This window comes from Mesoplodon densirostris, chromosome 17 (assembly GCF_025265405.1).
Source record: "Mesoplodon densirostris isolate mMesDen1 chromosome 17, mMesDen1 primary haplotype, whole genome shotgun sequence".
NCBI lineage: Eukaryota > Metazoa > Chordata > Mammalia > Artiodactyla > Ziphiidae > Mesoplodon > Mesoplodon densirostris.
The window spans coordinates 66,281,937-66,298,710 of record NC_082677.1 but is presented as its reverse complement, the minus strand read 5'-3'; the positions used below and the strand labels follow the sequence as shown (position 1 = coordinate 66,298,710).

The window sequence follows — 16,774 nt, the reverse complement described above, 5'->3', positions numbered from 1 at the left end:
GTTACCACATACCCTATGATTTAGAAGTTTGTTTTCAAAGGTGCCTGTTCAGTGGGGGTCTTTTGAAAATACGGATTACACGACCCCCTCCTCCCCCCACCCTTTATGACCGGGCGAGTGTTTTGGGACCTCTAAGTGTCCCGGGTGATTCTTCACTAGCCAGAAGCCAGGTTTGGGGAACAGGGTCCCAAACCCCGGGGAGAAGGAGGAGAGAAAGACAGGAGGCCAAGTCCGGAGCCTCGGGGTGGCTGCCCTTGATGACGGCCAGGCCGGGCGGGTCTGCGCCTGAAGACTCTTCTGGCACCGGGGAGACTGGAAGAGGACGAGTGGGAGTCGTAGATGCCGAGGGGCTGGCAGGCTACGGGGGGGCCGACCTCGCGGAGGATCCAACACCAGAACAGGAGCCAGCCTGTGACGGTGGGGAACTTGGCGGGGGGACGCTGGGGAGGAGTGAGCGGGGAGGGCGACCTGCAGCAAGGTGGTGGTGGTTTTTCAGTGGGAGACACCCCGGCGTGTTGCCCAGGGCAGAGACAGGCGGGAGGGGCGTGGAGAAGGGGGTCAGGGATGAAGCCGCGTCCTGGGGGAGGGCAGGGTGGATTTGAAGCTTTTGGGATTGGCCTTGAGACGGAGGGCCAGCCTTCCTCACCCCGGAGGGGAGGATAGAAGGGAGAGGGCCTGAGAACGGGAGAGTCTGTAGCTGCTGGAAGCGGACGCGGCCTCTCAGGTCCCCCTTTCCTGGTCACTCCATTTCTCACTTTTCTCACGTTTACGGTTGAGACCTGTGAGCTTTCGCGTTGTTCATGTGCCGTCTCATGCGGGGCCTCTGTGGTGTCCGTTTGCGCCTGCGTCACGGGGTCCGTTCACGTGGGAAGGGGGCTGGTGGGTGTCAGTTCTCCTCGGAAGCACCGCTGGCCACTCTGCGGGTTCACCTGGGACGGCAGGTTAGTGGGACGCCCGGTTCGCCCACAAGGCTCAGTTAATTTAACCCAGTGCCGCCCAGATTGCCGTAGTTCTGTGTCTGTGACCCCTCAAGTTCTGTGGGTCCCTCTTCTGTGTCTGGTGTCCTTCCTCCTTCAACCCTCCTCCTCCTCCCCGCTGTTTCACAGGGAAGGTGTGTCTGTAGGGTGGGCGGCTCCCGGGCCTTCTGTTGCCCCTTGGGGCTGCAGCCTGAGCAGCTCCGCGTAGTGAGACGTGCGGCGTTGCTGGGTGTCAGCGGCACCCCTCTCGCCCACCTGGGGCTGACAGGTGCCGCCCATCGAGAACTCGGCTGCTCACACTTCTCTCTGGTCAGGGAGCTGTTGGGCTGGGTGTTGGAGTCCTTACGGCTAAAGCGTAGGAAGTGTAGGTAGGCTGTGTGTGTTTTTCAGCTAATCACGTTGGTGGTTAAGAGCTTTTAGAAGCCATTTTCAAGGGTATGATGTTCACCTGACAAAAGAAAACAGGTTCCTTATTGTTCCCTGGATCTGGTTAAAATACTTAGGCCAAGGCAGTAGCTGTAAGCAAAGATGCCTGAGACTGTATTTGTTGGACACGGCCTCTTCTGAAACAATTAAGTGAGGGCGTACATTTTCCCCCCTGTTATGAGGATGCGAGTTAACCTATGTTTTAGTATATACCTACCTAAATTAAGAGAGTTAAGGGGGGAGCATGGGGAGAAAAGTAGAATTTTTGCTTAGACAGGAGTGATTTTTTCAATAAGTCCGCATGTCTAAGTGTTCTGGTATTTATTTACTTTAATTATACAAAAGCTGGAGACTTCCCCAGTTTTTATAATCTAGCTGGGTCATTGTTTTTGTTCGCACGCTTGCCGTGTTTCATAGTCTAATGTGCACACGCAGGTGAGATTTAGAAATCTCTGTGTCCTGAATGTGAAGGCCTGTGGTCACCACAGCCTGATCCTTAAGTGAGGAAAACGTATCGGTCCTTGAAAGACCACGGTATGTATGTTATCAGTACAAGGACGAAGCAGTCATAGCCCTGTGAGTTACTGCAGTTTCCCTTCTTCTCTCCTGCAGAACCTGAAAGCAGATCCAGAAGAGCTTTTTACCAAACTGGAGAAAATCGGGAAGGGCTCTTTTGGCGAGGTGTTCAAGGGCATTGACAATCGGACTCAGAAAGTGGTCGCCATAAAAATCATTGATCTGGAAGAGGCTGAAGATGAGATAGAGGACATTCAGCAGGAGATCACAGTGCTGAGTCAGTGTGACAGTCCCTACGTAACCAAATATTATGGATCCTATCTGAAGGTAAGGCTGAAAGATGCAGACGCGGTTTTCCATCATGCAGCACCTGACTGAGACGCGAGCCTCGGACGGGAAGGACTTCGATAAATAGCACAGCAGGGTTTCAGAGGAAGGAGAAGTGTTCCGACCTTTGCAGTCAAAAGAACCTGTCTCTGATGGTTCTGTCATCTTAAATGTCACTGATAGAATGTATTTTTGGTAAAAAGTGTTTGATGTTGAAACTCCCTTTCAAACAAGAAAGTATTTCTGAGTGAGACTTTGTCATCAGAAGTGCATTTCTTAAGCTATTATAACGACAACTACTCATCACCTAATTTTAGCATGGTTTGTGATAAAAACTCAGGCCAACCTAAGAATATTAGTCTTTTGATATTTTCAGTTATCAAATGTGTTTTAATTTAGTGCTTTTTTTTTTTTTAAACTGCTGAGAATTGAGAATGTTGATTAGTGAGCTGGTTTATCTACATTTGACTTTGAAGAATTATCGGTTAGTAAATAATTACTTAAATTAAGTAGTAGTTATAATACAACACTGCAGGTTGTCCTCGATCTTCACGCAGTTCTTCAAATGGGAAAGAATTGTATTAAAGATGGTTTCCCAGTCCTGCGTGGAGGCGTGTTGTCGTCATCGTGCTCTACCATTAGAAGAGTTTAAGATTGTCCCTTATGTTTCAAGTTCCTTGGCATATGCCTGTTTTACTGCACTTGGAAATGTCATATCTTTCAAATGGGGTTTTGGAAATCTTAAGAATTGGTGAAACAATTTCTGAAACAATTCTCTGTGGACATGAAAGCTTCACAGGTAGAAAGAAGAACACTAAGGGAGGGAGTAGTATGCCTGGAGAATGTAAGACTAGGCCTCCTCCTGCCCTGGGGCCAGCCTCTCAGCTCTCCATGTCGTAGCCCTCCACGTGTTCTGGTGTCAGAGGGCTGGTGCAGGCTTTGATTTTGTGGAAATGTAATCATACGGTGTAAGTGGGAGGATGGAACATTGGAGAACTGTTGATTCACTAAAAGGAATATTTAAAGGAAATAAAAATTGGACGGTAATTCTATGTTTTTTTCAATTGCCTGAAGAATGGCAGTATGTCAGAGGTCAAATGCAGCATTTTGAAAGGGGAAGGATAAGTTTCGGAGTCAGTTGTCCTGGACTTTGAGTTTTTTTAAACTTCTTTAACTTCCTCATTTGTAAAATGGAAAATTATGGTATACGCCTCGTTATTGTAAAGATTAAATGGAACTGAGTATGTGAAAGTACCTGGCATGTAGTGGGTACTTAGGGAGTGTTCATTAGGGAGTGTTCATTTCCTTCCTTAATTGATTGGGTTTATTTATTCACATTTATCTCTGACATTGCCTTGTCGTGGAGGACGTGTCCACTGAGGTGGAAGCGAGGAGGCGAGAGGGTAGCCCATGGTAGCCATGAGTGTTACTGTGGGCAGGGAGGCGGGGGAGCATCCAGCTTGGGTCTTGACCAGGCAAAGAGGGAGCATGGTAAGCTTTGTCACATTCATGATCCAAGAGGTGAGCGCCTGTGACTTCCATAGGGAAAGCAGAGGTCTTCTTTATGTTAAACTTCTGTTGAGGAAAAACTCAACAGCTGAAGAGACTCAACTTGAACTCTGTCTACTGTATCAGTTATCCTTTGCGAAATGACGTCAGAATAGTTGCATAGTGAATTCAGAGTTAGGTTTCATGTGGTGTGTTGGATTTTAATATGAATTACGGTAGTTGCGGCAAAGGAAGCGTGGAAGATCCTCACAGATTCATGCTAACGTACACCAGCTAATATCTGACTGCTGGGGAGTTCAGGATCGGTGGTTCGCAGGTATCTCCTTCGGCCTGGGCTCCTCAGCAGAATTTTTTACTGCACGGCGAGGTGATTGCTGTGGCCAAACGTGGTGTCCCCTTGACTGTACGTATCTAGAGATTCCAGAGGAAGCCCCTCAGTCATGAGCCAGCGGCTGTTTTCCCATCGTCTTGGTAGCTTATGAAGTTTAATCAGTATGGCCCAAACTGTCAAGTGAGATACAAATTAAATTGATGTGTGAGATGAATGGGTCTTTGACACGAAGTTGAAAATTACTGTGCTTTGTGTGGTTTTTATGCCCTTCTAAAACTCCCCGTAGCTTTCAGAGCTGATCGTCTTAGTTCTTTAAGTGGTGATGGGGGGAGAGGGCCTCAGGATTTCACCTTGTGTTAAGGGACTTTTACACAACAAGACTGGGTAAAGAGGAAATGAGCAGAAACTGGTTTCTCCTTTGCTGGATTTGCATTAGAAGATCTCATAATTACGTTTTCATTTCAATCCTGTACTCCAGAAGGAGAAATTGAAAACAACAGCTGAGTGGTCTAAATATGCTGAATGTTACTCAGGATCAGGAGAGGGGCGTGAGTTTTGACTGTGTAGCTATTAATCGAATTACAGAGTTGCTGTGTAGCATGTTTCTTCCCGAAATAGTAAAAGCAAAAACAACACTGACAATTCAGGGAGGAGGGGAAATAGTGCAACAGTGAAAACTTACGTTTGTATTGATGAATCTGAGGGCCGGAAAGGTCTTGAAGATTATCACATGCCATAGAAGAACTTCATTTGCTGTAGTTTGTTTAATTTTGGGGAAATTAAACCAGCTAGAATATTAACCAGAGGCCTTCGTATCCCAACCATTATACCACTGGAGCTTTTTACCGCAAAAATACCATCTACAGTGTCACAATGAAACCGTAGAGGGTGGGGTGGTGTGCAGGAGAGAGAGAGAGAGAGAGAGAGACTTTTTGGTTTTATTTTTAAGTTAGGCAGTGAAGACATGATAAGATTGTAACAGTGGACAGTGAGGTGCTATAGAGGCGTCTGAGCCTGATTTCTTTTTAAGCAGCCTTCACAAGAGCTACTCATTCCATTCAGCAACACAGCTCTTAAGTTTTTTTTTTGTCTTGGTGAAATTGCCTGCCTTTTAGAATCTCTACTTTGAGATTCACTTAGAGTTTATAAGCCAGGATTTTAGTTTTGGATCCTAGTACAGTTACTTAATTGTCTGGATGCTTCTCAAGCTGCTGACTTCCTCAAGGACAAAATGCAGATAAATATACTTATCTTACAGGATTACTATAAAGATTGAGATCAGATAGGTAAAGTGCCTGCTATATTAGGGGATTTTTAGTAAGTGCTAATTTAAGAATTTTTTTTAAGTTAAGGGAAAAGTTATTTTGCCAAATTTGAGTTGTAAAAACATTATTAGCATACTAAAAATTAGGGTTATCATTTTCTTTTATAATAAATTATTTAATACTCTCAAACATCAGGCCAGTTTCACAAAAGCAAATCAGGTACAAGGCAAAAAACAAAACAAAACTGTGTTTATCAAACCTTTGCTTGTCCTAGTCATTTTTGTTGTAGTTTCGCTATTAAGGAAACATGTCCATTGAGTGAGTAGTTGTCTAATAGTGCGTTCAGATCCTTGACTTAAGAGTAAGTTTTTGTTCAGCTCCTAAAAACTTTTAGGGTAGTTTTACCAATTGGATTCACCAGAAAACGAATACAGGAAAGTCCCTTTATGTGTTTTAGTGTTGTATTTAAGCACAGATGATTCTGCTATGGTGTGTGTTACGTACATTAGACATACTTTGGGGTAATTTTTTAAAGTTATGTTCTTTGGACTTCTGATTTGCTTTTCTCCCCCTTTTCCTTTCTTCCCCAAAGGGAAAGTAGTAGTTCCTGACGAAACAGAAACCCCAACCATTTTACGCTTAGCGAAAGAAGTGAAAAAATAAATGGCTGGTGTCTTTGTGAACGAGGCTCCTCAGGAGGTTACCATCCACCCCCCTGTGTTCACTTCTTGCCCCAACATGACTATTAATAGCTGACTCTTTCCTTTCGGAAGCATCCTAGCTTGGGCAATAGAATATAATCAGCCTCTTATGCTTCATATCCAGAAAAAACCAGACAAAACTCTACTCCTTCCCTTGCACATATTGTATTACAATTTCACGATCTCGTTATCGCTCAGAGAAGAATTACTAGTATAGCCACGTGATAATGAACATAGCTGTTAGGGTACATTGTCTGAATTTATCTTCACTCACCTCCCTCCTGACCGCCCCATGGCAAATCCTGCTCTTGTATTGACCTCTGGTTTTAGACACGGTGAGGAATATAGATGGGTTATTGGTCTTGGGAAGCAGTTGAGTTGAGATACGTGCCTGGTGTGCATGGGCTCTCCTTTGCCTCAGGGCTTCTTCCGAAGGCACACAGGTCCTGTCTCATTCACTTCTTTCCTATTCCCGAAGATAGAGCCTGGCACCTTCTCCTTGAGATGAAGACAATCAGGTACTAATGGTGTCGTGCACGTGGAACTGAACCGGGGTCAAGATGCCCAGTGTAGAGGGCGGAGGAGAGAGGCGGGCTGCGCCGTACGGAGAAGGCAGATCTGGGGTTGTGACAGGAGCACGTGACTTGGGGGCCAAGCCACCTAACTGTAGTACGGGTACCTCTCTGGGCCTCTTCTGACTGCCCCACGTGTCCCCTCCTGCACTGGAGGTACAGGTGGCCGTGTCTGGAGACATTTTCAGTTGTCACGACGGGGCGGGGCTGGGGTGCTGCTAGCACCCCGTAGGTGGGGACCAGGGATGCCACTACACGTCCTGCGGTGCACGGGACAGCCCTGCTACGAAGACTCACCAGCCCAGATGCTCACAGTGCTGCTTGAGAAGGCGCTGCCCCGTGGAACGGATGGTGGTCTTTGGTCCCAGAAGATAGAAGGAGCAATGTTTCCAGGGCTGGCCTTGGGGGTTCTTGGAATAGCCCAAAGAGTATTTAAGACAACAGTCTCAGAGACCTTGGTTACTCCCACGCAGTTTTTGTGGCCAGAGCAAGTGTGAGCTTTGCGAGCGCTGTGAGTAGCATGTGTCCAAACTTGGACAGTGATTTTGTTTTGCTCCGAGCTGTGCAGTCTCGTGTGCCAGGTTCACAAGAAACCCCGGACAGCATTTTGGGGATAGTGGATCCAAATGATGCTTCTCCGGGGTACCTTTGTTCAGATGTAAGATAGAAACAAAGGCTGTGAGGAGTCCTCCGAACATAACGGTGAGGATTGTTCACCTAGATATTGACCGTGACGCTTTCTGTCTAGTGCTCACCCTAAACTTGGCTTCCTTGAGTAAAGCAGTAGAAAGCAACACCGGTCTGCTTTCCTAGGGATGCAGTTCCCCACAGTGAGAGGGAACGTTCCCTCACGGCAGGGTGTCTGGACGGGAAGGGTGATTCTCCCTGTACGCTGCACTTACTACAGAGTTCATATTCCCCAGGACGTTGCTTGACATTGGGAGCGGAGCTGTATACCTGGAGGCCCTTATGGCTGGCAGTCGGCATTGTTTTCTCGAAAACTGATGGATGACCAAGGTCAGAAAGAACAAAATCTGTTTTTCATTTTTGGCCTTGGTCATCAGAGTAGCATTAATGGAAAAAAAAAAAACAAGCGAGATGTTGATACCTGGCTTTCCACGCCACCCCCCCCCCATATATATCTTCAGTTTCTGGTGGTTGTTTTAAGCCTGGTGTGTTACTCTTGGTGCTAAAGCACAGCTCTGCTTTCTGCAGCCCCTCTGGGCTTTGAACTGACCGCCCAGCCAATCAAGTGGCCCGTTCCGTTAAGCCAGGTGTCATTTTCTCATCGTATTTCTTTTCCCCTTTGCCATGTAGGGACACCAGATAGGGGAGAGTCGAGCTGTGTTTTCATGTTTTTCAGTTTGTGGCACCATCACCGTCGATCTGTGTCTTCTGTTTGGGTCAGTTTTATTATTTTTTATTATTTCATCCTTCATCCCTGCCACGCTTCTCTTTTGTAGGACACGTTGTGATATGTCTTTGGATGTGTGTGTCTTGAGTAGATAAAATGTTGTGTATGTACTATGTATGAGTTTATGTTTTCCTACCACATAGTTATTTAAAATTTGCGCACAGTAAAATTAACTTTCTGGGGTGTATCATTCTTACAGTTCTACACACTTGAACGCATATGTAGATTCTTAAAACCACCAGCACACGCAGGATACAGAACAATCCCAACGTCCCAAAGAACTCCTGACCGTCTCTCCCCCCACACCCTCAATCCCTGGCAACCACTAATCTGTTTTCTGTCCCTGTGGTTTTACCTTTTCTAGAATGTCATATAAATGGAATCACACACCTTTTGTTACTGTCTTCTTTCAGTTAGCATAATGTGTTTGGGATCCGTGCATGTTTCAAATGTTTGTTCCTTCTTATTGTCAAATGGTGTATTGTTGTAGGAATATATACCTACTATATATACTATTGTATATATATACAATATATAATATGTATTGTGTATATATATATATATATAGTACTATAGTATATTATATTACTGTATTGACTGTTGAAGGGCACTTGGTTTGTCTCCATATTTTGGCAGTGATGAATACTGTTGTTATTGACATTCATGTGCAGTTTTTGTATGAACGTAAGTTTTCATTTCCCCAGGGTAAACACCTAGACGTAGGGCTGCGGGTTAATTCTCCAGTGTCTGTGTCAGTTTACATTCCCGTCAACACTTGGTATTGTCAGTTTTTTCAGGTTAGCCATTTTAGCAGGTGTGTAATGGTATCCCATTAGGGTTTGAATTTGCATTTTCCGTAATGACTTAGGATTTTGAGTATCTTTTCATATGACTTACTTGTGCAGCACTCTGGAGTAGGACACTTATTAATACAACTGATGGGGCTTGGGGCGGGCGCCCCCCCCCCCCCCAGATACGCCGGTTCCCACCCCTACACTACCATGTTGTTCAGGATAGCTTCACCCGTTTACACTCGCACTAGCAGTGGGAGTTTTTTTTTTTGCTGGTTCTTCTTTCTCCCGTTTTTGAAAAAGAAAAGCTTTATTGAGATATAATTCACATGCCATTCAATTCATCCACTTAAAATGCACTGTTGAGTGGTTTCTAGTATATTCATGGAGTTGTAGCCATCATCGTAGTGAACTTTAGAACATCTTCATCATCTGATGCGGAAACCCCCTGCCTGTTACTGGTCACCCCCCATTTCCTCCCAGCTTTGCCAGACCCAGGCAAACACTTATCTGCTTTCTATCTCCGTATAGGTTTGCCTGTTCTGGAATGTCATGTAAACAGAATCATACAGTATGTGGCCTTTGTGACTGGCCCGTTCACTTAGTGTAATGTTTTCAGAAAGTTCATCCGCGTTGTAGCATGTGTCTGTACCTCATTCCTTTTTATTGCTGAATAATATTCCATTGTATGGATATACTACATTTAATTTACCCATTCGTCAGTTGATGAACATTTGGGCTGTTTCCACTTTTTGGCTATTATAAAGGAATAATGTTGCCATGAACATTAGTGTACAAGTCTTTGTGTAGACATGTTTTCATTTCTCTTGGGTATATGCCTAGGAGTGGAATTGTTGGGTCACGTGGTAACCCTGTGTTTAACCCTTTGAGGAACTGCCAGGCTGTTTTCCAAAGCACCTGCATCATTTTGCATTCCCACCAGCAGTGAGTGAGTGTTCTAATTCCTCCACATCCTCATTGCATTTTTTTTTTTTTTTTTTTTTTTTTTTTTTTTTTTTTTTTTTTTTGCGGTATGCGGGCCTCTCACTGTTGTGGCCTCCCCCGTTGCGGAGCACAGGCTCCGGACGCGCAGGCTCCGGACGCGCAGGCTCAGCGGCCATGGCTCACGGGCCCAGCCGCTCCGCGGCATATGGGATCCTCCCAGACCGGGGCACGAACCCGTATCCCCTGCATCGGCAGGCGGACTCTCAACCACTTGCGCCACCAGGGAGGCCCCTCATTGCATTTTTGATTATGGCCACCCTAGGGGGTGTGAAGTGGTATCTCATTGCGGTTTTGGTTTGCATTCCCCTCATGGCTAGTGATGTTGGGCCTCGATTGTCTACTTCCTTGCCGACATTGATATACAACTTTTTAATTTTTCCCAATCCCATATAAGTACAATATAGTATTTTCTTATGCTTATTTGCATTTCTATTAATAGTAGGTTTGAGTGTCTATTCATATATTCTTAGCCCTTGGGATTTCTTACTCTGTTGAATTTTGTTCATATTTTTTTAGTTTTCCATTGGCTTTCCTGTGTTTTAGTGTTTTGATAAGTCTGTTGAAGTTACTCTGTATCAGTTTTAGATACCACAGGTTTTTTCTCTGACTGTTACACTTCTTTTAACTTCAAGGTGTCTCGTTGAAAAAAATCCTTAATATTAATTTGGTTAAATCCATCAGTTTTTACGTTCTGATTTCTGCTTTTGGGATCCTGTTTAAGGAACCTACTTGTTCCTAAGGTTAAAAATATATTAATTTTTTTTTCTTTTATTGGCTTTATAATTTTGCCTTTCACATTTAGATCTTTTATCTGTCTGGTATACAGTTTGAAGTAGGGATTTTATTTTTCTCCATGTAGAGATAAGTTTCCTAACACTATTGTATAAAACAGTATTTTCCCCACTCGCGTATGATGTTATATCATATACCAAAGTCTCATATGTGTCTAGGCCTATTTCTGGATTTTCTGTTTTATTTTCCTGGGCCAGTATCATTCATGGTCTGTGTGTGTGTGAATTGTTATTACCTTGGCCTTGTTTTAAGTCGTAATATCTGCAGTGATAACCGTCTCCACCTTTGCACACATACATCCAAAAAATTTTGCTGCTTTTAAAAAGTACATGAGGTCTTTGAAGACTTTTGTTCTTCCACATGTTTTAGAATGAGTTTGTACATTTTCTGTTTAAAATCTTACTGAAGTTTAAACACTGATTTTTTTTTAACCGTATGTCCCAACCCAGGAAGATTTTTTTTTAAATTTATTTTAAGTTTATTTGTTTTTGGCTGCGTTGGGTCTTCGTTGATGTGCGCAGGCTTTCTCTAGCTGCGGCGAGCGGGGGCTACTCTTCGTTGCGGTGCGCGGGCTTCTCACTGTGGTGGCTTCTCTTGTGGAGCATGGGCTCTAGGCACGTGGGCTTCAGTAGTTGTGGCACGTGGGCTTCAGTAGTTGTGGCACGTGGGCTCAGTAGTTGTGGCTCACAGGCTCTAGAGCGCAGGCTCAGTAGTTGTGGCACGTGGGCTTAGTAGCTCCGCGGCACGTGGGATCTTCCAGGACCAGGGATCGAACCCGTGTCCCCTGCATTAGCAGGCAGATTCTTAACCACTGCACCACCAGGGAAGTCCCTAAGCATTGATTTTTGAGGAGAATTAACATCTTAAGTCATCCCATCCTTGACTATGAATGACTGTTTTCTGGTTAGGTTGTCTTCTGTGAGCTTTAATACAGTTTAAAGTTGAAGATCGTGCTGGTTCCTAGGCACGTAGTTTTTATTGCTATTTTGAGAGATATATTTTCGGATTGGTTATTGCTTAGTTTAAGGGAATGAGTATGATTTTTTTTTTTCACGTCGTTTCTGGCAATCTTGCTGAACTCATTAGTTTTCTATGCATATGTTCACATCTACAAACAATGATGGTTTCTTGTGCTCCCGTCCATTCATATCACCGTCTTGCATCCTACGTTTTGGCCGTGCCCTCTAGACTGCTGACTGGCAGTGACGGGAGCGATATACCTGTCTTGTTTTTGATCTTAAAGAAATGCATCTTAAATTTTTCTTTAATAAGTATGGTATTTGCTATAGCATTTTGATGTGTGGCCTCTTTTTTGTTTGTTTTTCCATTAAGGAAGTCTGCTTCTATTCCTGGTTAGACTTTTTTTGTCTTGTTTTTGTACAAACAAACAAGAGCACATACTTTTTTCCTGTTATTTTATTTTATTTTATTTATTTATTTTTTTGCAGTACGCGGGCCTCTCACTGTTGTGGCCTCTCTTGTTGCGGAGCACAGGCTCCGGACGTGCAGGCTCAGCGGCCATGGCTCACAGGCCCAGCCGCTCCATGGCATGTGGGATCTTCCCGGACCGGGGCACGAACCCGTGTCCCCTGCATCGGCAGGTAGACTCCCAACCACTGCGCCACCAGGGAAGCCCTTTCCTGTTATTTTAAAGACAGTTATGTGATTTTTCTCTTTCAGTCTTGATGTAAGTAGATGGCAATTAGCCAGACCTAAAGTGCACCCTTTCTGATTTCTAAGAAAAAAAAATTGGTTTCATGGAGCAGGGAAAGTCTTCTCTAGCTGCTGTTGCCAGGAGGCTCAGAGGGCTGCTTTATTAGCTGAGAGCTGTCCAGTCCCCTTCCGTTCCATGTCGGCTTTGTTCTCTTGAGTTCTGCATGGTGCTCACAGATAGAACAGGAAAATAGAACCTGACCTGGCCTTAGACAGGGTTCCCATCGCCGATTTCCTCCCCAGTACTTCTTTCGTGGTCATGGGTTAGGAAGGATGCTGAGGCAGCATTTTAGCTGGTTGGTCAGTTGGTCATCGAGTATCGACTCACTTCTGGGCTGGCAGTTCTGCATCTCGGCTCCTAAACTTTCTCTGGGTTCTGGGGTGGAGGACTGACGCGGCTCAAAGTGACAGCTGAGAACACCGTGCGCTGGCTTGTGTGTTGAGTTGAGGAGACGTTTGTGTTTTGGAACCGGCGGGAAGGGACGGCTTCTGGGTTGATGCCTCAGAGCCTCTCAGGTGGCAGCTGGGAGAGGCCCTGTGTGGTCCTCGTTTCTGTGTGTGCAACATGGAATTGTTTCTCCCTTTGCTGGGGTCGGCCCGAGACAAACAGGAGCACCGTAAGTGGCAGGAGGCCGTGGGAAGAGGGGGGGCTCCGGTGGCTTGGACAGCCTTGGTGAGCACACAGCTCTTTATGGTTCTGAATTTACTGTCGTGTTAAATCTTCTTCATACATTGGTTATAAGTTCCACTTTGGTACCTTCCCTCCGCGTTTTGGGCCAGGTAGGTTGGTGGGATATGCAGCTCCAGTTTGACTGGAAACAAGTTTGGGGATCGGGGGGAGACGTCTGCAGATTCGGTTTTGGGAAAAATCATAAACAAGCTGGAGATGAAGCCTAGTTGGAAAGGGGCGGGGGGGGGCTGGGCGATGGTTTGCTTTGTACCGTATCCGTCACTTCTCCGTATTTTCTAGCCATTCTGACCCCAAGTTCGAGATCTGGAGACGGTCTGCCTACCTCTGAAGATGCGGTCTCGGCTCTGAGTTAAGTCAGCAGTGTGGCTGGTCGCCTGCTGTCGGAGCTGTGTCCTTACCTGCAAAAGAGAGAGATCGGATGCCTTGGTCTTTTAAGTTCTTATCCATCTGATTCAGCTTAGCTTGCCGTTTCGTGAAACACTTCTCATGCACAGAGAAGTTGGAATCCCAGGCTGTTAGAGTGGGAAAGGGCGTTGGAGGCCCCTGGCCCCCACCTCTAGTCCTCTAGAGCCGAAAACCGTGGCACGGAGAGGCCACCTTGTCGGCTCCCACCAAGCAGGATTTTCCTCGGGGGCTGGAAGGAGCGCGGGCTTCCCAGAGTCCCAGGGCCAGGGGCCCGAGAAGGGAGAGGGCTGGACAGGGAGGCTTCCGTGGGTCCCGCCCTCGATGGCTGCCGTGGCTGGTGTTGCAGCGTCTGCCGTCCGCCACACCGTTTTGTGGAATCGGGCATCGGCTCGCGCATCCGCGTTCCCTTCGCACGCAGCCGTGCAGCGCCCACCAGAAGTGTGAGCAGGTTAGCCCGATGGGGGACCTGCGGGCTCCTGGCCCGGGGTCACCGTGTCACGCCTGCCGTGGTTCTGAGGCTGGAAGATGTCGTCTTCAGAGGGCCACACTGTCCCAGTGTGGAATTTTGATATACTGCCACCTTATTTCCCAGGTAGTCCAACGGGAGAAGTTCTTGCCTGGCACGTGGAAATTGTTTTATTCGCTCTCTAACGCAGAGCTGATGTTCACTCTGTAGCTCATGTGTGTCGGACGCACGAATTTGCATTTGTTCCAGGAGCCGTGGCCCCTCTGGCGGAGATCTGAAGCCTAGCCGATGCTGCAGAGTCCCCGGTGGTGCCGGGCACCTGGCTTCCCTCGCGGCCCTGGAGCTGCCTCAGCGGCCAGAACCGCCGTCCCACCAGCCCTGCGGGCCGGCCCCGTCCCTCCCACACCTCTGCTTGCACCCAGTCTCTGCCAAGAACCCCGCTTTGGTTTTGTGGTCCCGTAGCTGTCCTGTTGGCGCCGCCTGTCTTGTTCCTCAGCTGAGGATGGTTCTCTGGTCGCCTGTGAAACGCCTCCTTTCTTTGTACGTCTGATGCACAGGTGACTAAACAGTGTTCTGATTTGTGTTATTCGCATTACTGCAGCGGCAAGTATCAAATATCTTCAGGTATTTCTTTGAAGGAAAGAGGATTTTTTTGAAAAGAAGGAACTTGTGATACTATATGCAGTAGAATATATACAGACAGCTTTGCTAGCTGTGCAGTTGGGAAGTATTGATGTTTTGGCATTGGGTGGTGGGTTGGCTTACTGCAGGCTGAATTGCTAAAAGCAATTTATGTAACCTGTTAAGTAGACCAAGCATTTGTTACACTGGATTAGGTATTTAACTTAGTTTCCTGGACTTTGATGATTTTTTGTTGACTTAGTGTGAGATTGACTTTCTGATTACATGCTTCAGTTCTATCTAATGAATTTTCCCTGTCCTTATAAACGGGAGTCAGCGTAGCTAGGCCAATGGCGAGGCTGATTATAGACCAGTGCTTATAGAAGCTAATCACCCACATTTTTTTGTTCGTATAGAGGCCTTTTCCCTTGCTTTTAGCTAGGGCTGGTATAGAGTGCCGTGTAGATTTTGGAGTCATTATTGGTCACATTTTTTAAACGGGTATGAAGAGGTGGAGTTTGCTTGTGTTGAAATATTTGGTAGAAAACGTTGGTTCTTTAAAAGTAACAATTGATTTCTGGCTCTTTTTTGAGAAGGAAATGCTCTTACGCTCGCTTTCTGCACCGGGGTGTGCCTTGAAGACCCCTTGCCCTTCTCCCATCTCCTGTACTCCTTACCTAGGTGGAGCTGTATTTCTGGACGCTTTGCGTTCTGAAAGCGGAGATCCATTCAGAGGCTGACAGACTTGTCCCTAGAAGACAAGGGGCATAAATATGCCAAATGCAAAACCACAATGATTTCTTTGATTGCAGGGACCTTTGGGCCAGCTTGCGGTAAGAACTTGCCTTTAGAAGATCCTTTGGTTCCCATCCATGTCTCCCTCTCCTCAAAGGGATGGCAGCCCGATGGACAGTGGGCACACGCCCCCAACATGGACAGACTTCCACGGAGGTAAGCTGCTGTCGGTGCCGCCCAGGCAGACGTGCGCCCTCCTGGTCAGCCTGAGCTTTGCCCCCCTCCACACCTCGTGCACGTGTGTTAGAGGCCCCAAGGCTTTCCCTCTTGTTTCCAGCCAGGGCTAGGGTTCTGCCTCGGCAGGTAACAAGTAACCCTGTTTCCACGGGGCACAGGAATGAGTGCAGTGCAAGGCAGCCGTGGCAGCTTTCTCCGGTGGAGGACAGGGATTCCCCTGAGATGGTGCTCGTGAACTCATGGTCGGCCCTTTGTGGTTCTGTGTCTGTGGTTCACCGCACGTCGGGCTTAACTCTGGTCACTGTGAGCCGCTGTTGCTTTGGGGACAAGTTTGCAGAGCCTGTTTCCCTTCTTGCCTGATTTGGGGGGGGACACTGTTGACAGGGCTGCTGTCAGCTGTTGTGGTGGGTCCCCCGCCTGAGTCTGGAGCCAGCGTGTGCAAATGAGAGACCGGGCTCTCAGATTCTAGAAGGTGTTGCTCCAGATCTTGACCCAGGGAAGGCACGGCAGACCGGAACTCCTGGTCTCCCTAGGAATGGACGGCAGCCCTGGATCGGCTTGGTTGCTGCTGGCAGAGCCTGTGTCCTCCTGCTGTATTGGCTTTACTCTTCACGGAGTCGATGCAGCAGAAAGTATTAGTGTATTTCCTAGCAAAGTTTTGTTGTTGTTTTGGTTTTGGTCTTTAAGAGCTTAGGTCTCCGGTTGAAAAGAGGAGAAATTTTCACTTGTCTCCCTGGGAAAAGGTGCTGGGAGTCAAGTTTCACTGATACTGGTTGAATGTAACACTTTGGAAGGGGAGGTATGGCTGCTGAGAGAAATGGGTTTTAACCCGAGTGTGATCTTTCTGGCTTTGCTGATGGACCTCACTTCTCCCCTTCTGACCGTGACGAGCAGGGTGAGCCAGTGGGCGTTGCAGGATTGCTGGCTGTGCGGGGTTGCGAGGTCTCGGGGGCCTGGTTTTCGCAGGGCTGTGTTCTGGAGCACGAGGTGCCGCGTGGAGGGGCTGCTGGGAGCTCTGGTCAGTGGGAGTCACTGCAGGGGGTGACTCATGTCATGAGGGACAGGGAGGCGCCTCCCCGCGGACATTTCCTCTGTGACAACTTGTGCACGTTTTTAAGAAAGGAAACATCTTCGTTGTTAACTTTTGAGCGGGGGTGGGGCAGGTAATTTATTCCAACCCCGTTAAGATCATCTTTCTGACTGTTGGAAGGGTCTCCTTCCTAAGCTCCCGGGCACACTTAGGAGCTGCGCTCGCTCTGGCTAGTGTGGAAAGTATTGGG

The 16,774-nt window shown here is 46.9% G+C and overlaps 1 protein-coding gene across 1 annotated transcript in view; it reads left to right on the top strand.

The window, feature by feature from the left end:
• STK24 (serine/threonine kinase 24) overlaps positions 1-16,774 on the top strand; it is a 104,306-nt gene that overhangs the window by 42,363 nt on the left and 45,169 nt on the right. Inside the window, exon 2 of the mRNA XM_060079578.1 lies at positions 2,016-2,246. Within this exon, the coding sequence (XP_059935561.1) occupies positions 2,016-2,246 (231 nt within the window). The remainder of the gene's footprint in view (positions 1-2,015; positions 2,247-16,774) is intronic.